A 10000-nucleotide genomic window follows, 5' to 3' on the forward strand; every position below is an offset into this window, starting at 1 on the left:
TCACTGTTTGTGTAGCTCCAACCGCAGCTAAAGCCCATTCTGTCACCACTGGACCAAAACCCCCCTGGACTGGACCAAACCCCCCTGGACTGGATCAAACCTTCCTGGACTAGACCAAACCACCCTGGACCGGACCACGCTCGCCCTGGACAGGACCAAGCCCTCCCTAGACTGGACCATATCCTCCCTGGACTATACTAAAATCCCCCCGCACTGGACCAGACTCCCCCTGGACTTGACCAAACCCTCCCTGGACTGGACCAAACCTCACTGTACTGGACCGAACCCACTGGACTAGAACAAACCACCCTAGACTGGACCATAACTCCCCCTGGACTGGACCGGACCCACCCCTGGACTGGACCAAACCTTCCCTGGACTGGACCAAACCCTCACTGGACTGGACCGGACCCACTAGACTACACCAAACCACGTTGGACCGGACGAAACCCCCCCTGGACTGGACCAAACACTCACTGGACTGGACTGAACCCTCACTGGACTGGACCAAACCCCCCGGGACTGGACCGAACCTGACAAGGATTGGAACAACCCCCACCCCCCGCCAATCCCCCGGACCAGACCGAACGCTTCTATAAACATACTAATCCTCCTTTTTCCTTTACTTGCGTCAAGTAAACAGAGCAGTAATCCCACAGCAGCAGATTTGCTCCGCCTGGGTGAAGCGGCCATTTAGTTTTTATGGTTGGGAAGATTGATTAAACAGTAGCATGTAGCACCGGCGGCGTACACCAGTGCCCTCCAGGCTCCAGTCATATGTAACAGTATTATTTCATAATGAGTTACAGTGCGGGAAGGGGCGTGGTGCGGTCTATATCCAGTGATTAAAACCAACTGGGACCAGGGGGTACCGCACATAGGTCATGGAGTTATGGTTCCGGTCAGACAGATATAGCTGGATCCAGGGCTGCTTGGTATTGGCAAATAATGAGTTAAGTCAGCCAAGAGGGAATTTTAAAATATTTCATTACTCATATTATTTATTTTCCACGAGGGTGTGTTCAAAATTATGAGCGTTGTTTCAAAGCACATCTTATTGGGGAGTGGCCTCAAATGTTTTCGCCGTATTCGGAACCTTGATGTCCTCATAGTACTAAATACTTATCCATTGGAAATGTTAAGGCTGGGTATAAAAAATGGATTAAGTCACCTGCATGTTATTACTTTAAATACAAGGCTAAATATGGGTCCTGTAAAGTCCGTCTTTCGTGCGATCATCGTTATTGACATTTTTTTGTCATGTCAGGGCTGAACAAAATATGCAGTGTTACACAGTGTTGAGTTGAGTTTTGAAGAAAGAGCATTTTTAATTCTAATATCCTTATTTGTTTTTCATTTTGTTGTATTACAGTACCTTGTTATCCATTTCCCTGATTACATGCCTAAGACATTTTGAGTCGATAGGGGTGGGGGGCACTGCACCACCTGTGTTAACTGCTTGATAACATGATTGATTATGTAGATCTCATATTGACTGATATTGAAAGGCGGGGCAAAGCTATCAAGCCGTTCTGGCGACAAATGAATAAAAAACATAATAATAGCACTGTGTACCGTCAAGGCTGTATGAGTCATATAGATGAAGCTGTTGGAGAGAATGTGGGGTGGAGCTGATATATACCAAAAAAATAAGAAAATAATAGTAATAATAATAATAATAATAATTATGATTATAATTATTATTATTATTATTATTGTTGTTATTAGTATTTTATTTAAAATTGTATTATATATGTATGTGATTTATTATGTATATTATTAATAAATAACTTATATTTACAGTCTCCTACACCCTTGCATTGACTTAATAAGAGTTAGGATAAGAATGGCTGCAATGTAGATATTGGAGTCGGCCTGTGTGTGTGTGTGTATGTGTGTGTGTGTGTGTGTGTGTGTGCGTGCGTGTGTGTGTGCAGAAAATGAAGGGTCTTCGCACTACTATGAATCATCAGTGCTGTAATACCGGCGCTGTTGTGCGTACTTGTCCGTGGAGTGGGCCAGCTATCTCCTCCATTATCCATAATTACTTTCATACATGCAAATACTCCAATCATTAACATATGTGTAACCACGGCGATTAATCACCCGTGTGTGTGCAGTGCCGGTGTTCAGAACTCTCCTCAGTGACTCACAAGGATGTAAACAACTGCACTGTTTATCCTGTACACTATTGCAACGCTGCGTGACTTGTCGCTGTTTCATTATTCATACTTAGGCCATTATTATTCCATTGTATGCGGCGCAAAATAGGATGATTAGGGCTGAATATGAGAATGGGGAAAAATGGGGAAATATCGGGCGAAAATGGCGGCGAGGAGGGAAAACCCCAAACAATCCAGACTATTAGCAGATAAAGAATGGTAATTTCCTCAGACATAATTAGGATTTGCATAATTTGACGGTGAATGCATGAATGATGCATGGATGATTGATACGTTGATACATGCACCATAATGAGTCCCTTATCGCTGCTCTCCACTCAAGACATTTGTGTGTGTGTGTGTGTGTGTGTGTGTGTGTGTGTGTGTGTGTGTGTGTGTGTGTGTGTGTGTGTGTGTGTGTGTGTGTGTGTGTGTGTGTGTGGTGGTGGTGGGGGGGGGGGGGGGGGGGTTTAGCCCGAGGTGACATCTGGATCTATAGAGCTCCACATCGGGGGGTTTCACTCGGGTGCATCCCACAAATACATGAGCAGACATGAGCGGTGACAGCAAAACGCATACACACGAGAAAAACAAAGACAAATAAATATACATGGCACCATGCATATGACTATGTCTCTCAACAGGGTGTATGCAGGTCCTTAAAATGTCTTAAAATAGTCATGCCTGTGAATTTATGAGTTCATTTCAACGTAAACATTTCATCTGGTTTCCTGTTTCTACCCTTGTATAAACAATCTAGTATAGAATTTACTACTTAAAACTCAATACTTTATCTTTCTTCCTTTTTAAGAGGTAACAGATAGATGATTTGTTCAAAAATCTGTCTTAAATTTCAGCAAAATTGGTCTTATATTGGTCTTACAATATATTACATTTAACTCTCTAATACCAGCGGACACCCTGCATGCACAGTGTCAAAGAATGTACAACACACACACACATACACATACACACCATGTCAAATTCTCCAAATTGGCATTTCCTATGGGTGGGATACGTCGCGTCACTCCCTTTTCATCGCCCTTGACAGAAGTAAAATGACAAATTCACTGTCACTGCTTCGACTCCACTTGATGTGTGGTAAAAATCATTGTGTGTGTGTGTGTGTGTGTGTGTGTGTGTGTGTGTGTGTGTGTGTGTGTGTGTGTGTGTGTGTGTGTGTGTGTGTGTGTGTGTGTGAGGCCTTAACATGTGTACAGGTACTGGAAGATACAGACACACAAGAGGGAAAAACAACACAACACATAGAAAATCATGCACAAACACACACACACACACACACACACACACACACATAATGGAGCTCAGTGACAGTGGCGTTGCACCATCCAGTGTGTGTGAAGCTGGCGCTTTCATCTTGGCAGGCCTCCTGTTAGATCCAGACCAGGAAATACAATATGGCAGTTCATGTTCTCTTTGTTCCTCCCAGGGAGAGAATGAGAGAGAGAGCGAGAGAGAGAGAGAGCGAGAGAGCGAGAGAGAGCGAGAGCGAGAGATAGAGAGAGAGAGTCATTTTGATGATTTTGTGTGGGTGCGTGCGTGAGTGTGTGCACGGGCATGTTTGACAGTGTGTGTGTGTCATTTCGCAGCTTTCATCTGTGTGTGTGTGCGTGTATCTGTGTGTGTGTGTAGAATGTGCCCAGTGGGCTACAATCAAATAGATTTTTGTGTTGACTATTATAGATGTGCATGAGAATTTATCAAAATAAATTATTGATTATTCTTGCGGGATACTAAACATCTTATATCGATTGATGAGGCGCAGCGGGGGCGTTTTTTTTTGCGCTGCCCCGAATTGATGTAGACTCATTATATTTTCTTAAAAAATAACATGTGATGAGTGAAATTGTGCAGTTTGTGATCGCCGCTTTTATTGTCAATATCTTGTCGCCATCTCGACTTCTCATCCGATGCTTTTTGTTTCCAAGCGGAGAATATCCTCTGCGGCTGAAATGCCCGATTCAGGAAGCATGTTTGCTTTTTAAATTCAGCGAGTCAATTTGTCATTCAGACGACCCTCGTCATTGTGCGTGGGCGTGTGCGTGTCTCTGCAGGCCTGGTCGCGTCTGAGCGTGTACCCGTGTGAGGTGTAAGTGTCTGTTCCTAGTCGATCGCGTCGAGCCGCTTCGAAATGACACCGATTGATCTCCCATGGATCGACCGCTCCTCCTCCGGGTTACAACTGGGAGGCATCGTCTCTCTGCTCTCTCTGTCTGGAGCTGCCTCCTCCTCAGATGGAATGAATGGAGGGGAATATGTTCCCGGGCCCCAGGTTTTAAGTACGGTGTCGTTATCAGGGCCGACAGCCGTTTCAGATATTAAAGTGGGAATCCGTAGGATGGTCTGTGTTGGGTACGCTCCAAGTCCCGGAATTCCACTCGTTTATCGTTTTTGTTTTTTTCAACATGGGGCTTTCGCCTTTCGTTCGTCACCGCGTCTTGCCTTCCACTTTGCGTTTCGTGCCGGGCGTGGTGGAGGGGTCCACAGTGGGAAAAAAAAAGCCGATTGGGGAGCACGTGCGTAACGCATAGACATCAATTTTTATTTGATTTAATTTTTTTAATTTATTTTACTTATTTTTTTCGGAAAGTGGCAGCTAAATGATAATAATGGATAAATATCCGATTTAATCCTATGGGTTATCATTTAAAAACGGAGTGAATTTTTTTCATTACATGCCAGACATTTTGTTCGACTGACTTCAGACTAACTCTCCAAATTTCGGTCTTGATATCTGATTGGCACTCTTGGTCTCCCACCTCAGTAACCCGCCAGGGATCCACATTCACCGTGTACACACCTGCTGTTAATGGAAAGACACACACACACACACACACACACACACACACACACACACACACACACACACACACACACACACAGACATACACACACACACACATCAACAGACACATACACACACACCAACACACACACACCAACATACAATAACACACACACACACACACACACACACAAACACACACACACACACACACACGTGCGCGCTCGCTCTCTCTCGTGGAAGTATTGGCAGGCGTCGCCCGGTCTTTACACAGAAAATTGCAGAAGCAGAGAGGAGCCGTTGCTTCTTCTCGCAAAAAAAAAAAGGAAATAAAAAGAAAAAACCCACCTTCCAGCGCCGTTACTCCCATGACTTGAAACGAAGCCTCACAGAACGTGATCACTTCAGTGTGCTGGAGCCAGATGTCTTAATCCCTGCATTACACTGACCCCAATCGAACCCCTCCGTCTCCCCGATCCCCCCCCCCTTTCTTTTTTTTTTTTTTGTCCAGAGCTTTATTTTAATCTCCATTCAATCTCCTTCCGTCTCCGTCTCTTCCACCTCGACTTGCCGCCCTCCTCCTCCTCCTCCTCCTCCTCCCTCTCGTCTTACGTTCACACTCGTCTCAATGTGGGTCAGCGGTTCCCCTGAAAATCCTCATCGCGCTAAAAGTTTGATAAGTGCACTCCAGGTGGTCGCACGGCAAATATTAAAAAAGTAATTTGTGCTCTTTAAACAGCCGCACTAGGAAAATCCAGACCATGAGAGAGAAATGAACTTAACCTAAAGGGTAATGAAAGCCGCTCCTTCCTGGTTGGGGAGCCTTGTTAATATATTCAGAGGTAAAAAAAAAAAAGAGCAAATTCTTATAAAAGTCGAGTAAAAAAGAACCTCAAAGGGCTTTGCTGAGGAGATGTAGCTGTGATACCCGCTGCTCGTGGTGAATGCTTCGGCTCTTTTGTGAGATTCGGTGTTTGACGGGTCACTCGGTGCGAAGCTTTGTTCAATTTTCCCAACCGTGCGTCGGCTTTGACTCGGTGTAGCGCCGGGTGAGCGAGGGGCGGCTCGGCTCCGAGTTGTGAATATAATTTCTCGCGGGACTCTGTTGGATTCCGTCACGATCGTTTGTTTTGGTGCGCCCCGGAGTCAAAATCGGTGGCGTTCGACATGAATTACGCCAGATTAATTTATTAATTTTTTTTCCCGCCTTCACTTCGTCCTCGGTCATCATTTTCACTCTCTCTCTCTCTCTCCCAACTCGCCCGCTCACTGAATGGAAACTCAAGGAGCTTGACTCGTCGCCGGGCTGCTTGCCCCGCGCTTGTCGCTTGCCCCTCGGCTCCTCTCCGGTCGCCGATCCGGTTCCGGGGCTCGGAGCCGGATCGGGCCGCAGTTACCGAGACGCCGCCCTGGAGGAACGACCCCTTTGGCCGGATTGACGCCGGACTCCCCCCCCGCGGTTTCAAAGACGTCTCCGTGGCGAGCGACTCGCTCGCGTATCTTGCGTCGCCCCTTGTGGTAACCTGCGATAAAGTAAGATAAGATGGTGCCTTTTTAATCCCGGGCGGAGATTTTGGAAGGGGAGGTGGGCGGTTCAGGAACGGATGACGGAAGCGGCCAGGTGGCGCTGCAAGGTGGTGATTTGACTCATCGGGAGCGGCGAGGACTTTGAGAGTCTTGCTCAAGGACACTTTTTACCATTCACATTATTCTCGCGTTATTTTCATAGAAGATGAAAATGGCCGCGCGCTCTTTTCTACGTCCCCGGGAGGAAGAAAAGGTACCTTTTGTGCTGCGCGGAAGAAAGAGCAAGGAGCTCTTTGAGTCCTGGAGATGACACGAGCCATTGCACCTCTGGCTCCTCATGTTCCCGCAATTAAACAGCGACGCCCACCACACCGCCAGCAGACGGCCATTAATCAGAGCCCGTGCTCAATTCCTCCTTTGCCACAGGTTATGATTCTCCCATCCCTTCACACCACCTCACCTCCAGCCCACCAAAGCACAAACACGCACACACAGGTGTGTGAAAGAAAGGTGGGATTTTTGGAGTGTGTGTGTGTGTGTGTGTGTGTGTGTGTGTGTGCGTGCGTGCGTGCGTGAGAGAGTGTGTGCCGGAGACCCTGTCCCCCACACAATCCATATTATCCCATTCTAATTACACTTTCCTTCTGAAACTGTGGATCAGAGGGCACCATTGACTGCTTTTAATCCGCCACAAAATTTTAATTAACACCGACGCGACCCCCGTCTCGGATACATCCCGGGGAACGCCGGGATCACAATAACTCATAAATCACAGCCGCAGATTTCATTCTACTTTCTCCCTCCTTTGCTGATGAATTTCCAGAGCAGAGAAGGAGGGGGAGAGAGGGAGAGCGGGAGAGCGGCTTCCGTGGCTCCGAATGTCAGAAAAAATATGAGAAATGGAAAGAGAGGGAGAGAGAGAGAGAGACGGAGAGGGAGAGAGAGGGCGAGAGAGAGGAAGAAATGCAGTTATGAGTTAGAGTGAGAGGGAGGGAGGGAGAGATGGATTGGACGGGTGCGAGTGTGAGAGTCGGAGGGACGGAGAGGAATAAAGAAAGAGAAATGGCAGACGCCCCGGTGCACCGTCAACCCGACACCGTGTGGGAGATTTCTGAGCGGAGAGGGGGATTACAGTACGGGGGGGTTGTGAAACGGCGGTGTGTGTGTGCGTGTGTGTGTGCGTGTGTGTGTGTGTGTGTGTGTGTGTGTGTGTGTGTGTGTGTGTGTGTGTGTTTGTGTGTGTCTGTGTGTGTCTGTGTTTGTGGGGGTGGGGGGTGTTGAGAAACCTCTGAAAATAAAATTCTAAAAGCTCAAAGCCTGAAATTGAAAAAGCCACTTAATGGTGTTGGAAAAAATATATATTGGTGCGCCCCTTGCTGAGTGATCTTTTCATATTTCCTTCTTTTATATCGCCGTTTAAGTTTCATGTCGGGGTCTTTCTCTGTTTGTTTATAACTACACATATAATAAATTATTTTACTTATTGAAATAATTTGCAAAGGTGTGTATGCGTGTGTGCGCATACTGTGTATGGTTTAAAAGCCCACCACTCAGAGGGAACCAATTACAGGTTTCTTAGTGTCCTCACAAGTCCTTAATGTCCTATACTGTAAAAAAAAACAATTGAATTGTTTTATATGCATCTTTTAACTGATCCCCGATTACTGTATCTGTGTGTTTGAGTTTTTATATTATCTTCTATTTAATTATCTATCGAAGGTCTCATACTGAAAAAAAAATCATCCAATTCAAGTAACATGATGAACAGGTGAATGCGGATCAAACAGTATTAAGGGCTAATGCATGAGTCGTTTAAAGTCCTCCAGCGTGTGTGTGTGTGTGTGTGTGTGTGTGTGTGTGTGTCTGTGGAGGTGAGGGTGGAGGTGGCTTTGTTATTGCTAACCCACTCATGCATGCTGCTAATTAAGATGCATGCCCCCCGCCCCCAACACATACACACACACACACACACACACACACACACACACACACACACACACACACACACACACACACACACACACACACACCCCTACACCCCACCCCCAAACATCAGTGTTGCTAATTATCAAACAATGTAATGCTCGCCAGATATGAGAACTGGCAGCCTCCTCGTCATGTTACCAACCTATTACTGCTGCAATTACCAGGAGCTGTCATTCTCCTTGTTCGGCATCTGCATTTTTTATTTTTACTTATACCTCTCTCTCCCTCCCTCCCTCTCTCCCTCCCTCCCTCCCTCCCTCTCTCCCTCTCTCCCTCTCTCCGTCTCTCCTTCTGTCTCTCTCTCTCTCTCTCTCTCTCTCTCCCTCTCCCTCTCTCTGTCTGTCTCTCTCTCTCTCTCTCTCTCCCTCTCCCTCTCTCTGCAGGCTATGGCTTTGTGGATTTCGACAGCCCGGCTGCAGCGCAGAAGGCTGTGTCGTCTCTGAAAGCCACCGGGGTTCAGGCCCAAATGGCCAAGGTAAGGAAAGTCTTTGAGTCCAGCGAGCGCTGCTGCTTATCCTGGAAATAAAAAGGAATGAGAATTTTTATTTTTTATTTTTTATTCTTTGGCCCCGGTGCAGTGATTTTCTCGACGGTCTAGAACAATAGTCATCGTAACAGCCGCCAACATACCTGCCGCCAGATTGTCGGTCGAATTTCCACTGGCGGTCCTTAGTCTACAGTCATTGGTGTGAAATCGCTGTCGCGGCGACGTGTACCTGCCGTGATGACACCGACAGACACACAACGAAATACATCCCCCGGCTCACTTGGTTCACCGGAGGCGTCAGGCTTGGGAGAAGAAACCCAGGTCGCTCGGGAGGGGTGTGTAAACGTCCGTATTCTGAAGCTTCGGGGCGTGTCGCCGTGACGTCCGCCATCCCTTTGACCGACCACGTGCCGTTTTGGAGGATTCCATACGAGTCCCAAAGTCCCAATGGGGACATTAACACGGAAGTCTGGGAAGTTCTGTTTCCTTCTTGCTCCAGGAAGCGGTTTTCCATACCATCGGACGTATGTCGGTCTTCTTATCGAACCTCGGCGCGGGGTTAGCGGGTGCAGCCTGTTCAAAGCGCCCCCACGCTAACTACTCCGCGGAGAGCGGACGGTGGGGGCGCCGGACACCGTCAAGGCTCTTTCCCGTTCACGTCCGAGCGCACGTGCGCCGCGCGTCGCGTCGAGGGCGCCCGCCGGCCGGTGCGCCCGTCATGCCGACCCGCCTCCAACTCCAGTGTCACCCGGCGTCCGTCGCCGGCGTTGCAGCGTGCGTTGCAGCGTCCGTTGCAGCGTCCGTTGAGCTTCCGGGCCCGCTGGGTGGGCGCGCTGACGTCTTCCCACAAAGCTCAATCCACGTACGGTCTGTTCGATTGTGTCTCGTCCCCACGCAGAAGGAGGGGATAGGAGTCGAGCGGGAAGCTTTCTTCCGGCCGGCAGCAGCTGCTCTTGGGGTTTGGTTCTATCAACTGAGGTAAAGGGTTGAAGAGAGGGCGCGGCTTATCTTTGTCCTGTTCGGACCAGAGCT

General features: G+C 47.8%; 1 protein-coding gene across 1 annotated transcript in view; it reads left to right on the forward strand.

The window, feature by feature from the left end:
* rbms3 (RNA binding motif, single stranded interacting protein) overlaps window positions 1–10000 on the forward strand; it is a 244616-nt gene that overhangs the window by 84567 nt on the left and 150049 nt on the right. Inside the window, exon 4 of the mRNA XM_080017529.1 lies at window positions 8865–8956. Coding sequence (XP_079873655.1) covers window positions 8865–8956 — 92 coding nt within the window. The remainder of the gene's footprint in view (window positions 1–8864; window positions 8957–10000) is intronic.

This window comes from Zeus faber, assembly GCF_960531495.2.
Source record: "Zeus faber genome assembly, chromosome: 1".
Taxonomy (NCBI): domain Eukaryota; kingdom Metazoa; phylum Chordata; class Actinopteri; order Zeiformes; family Zeidae; genus Zeus; species Zeus faber.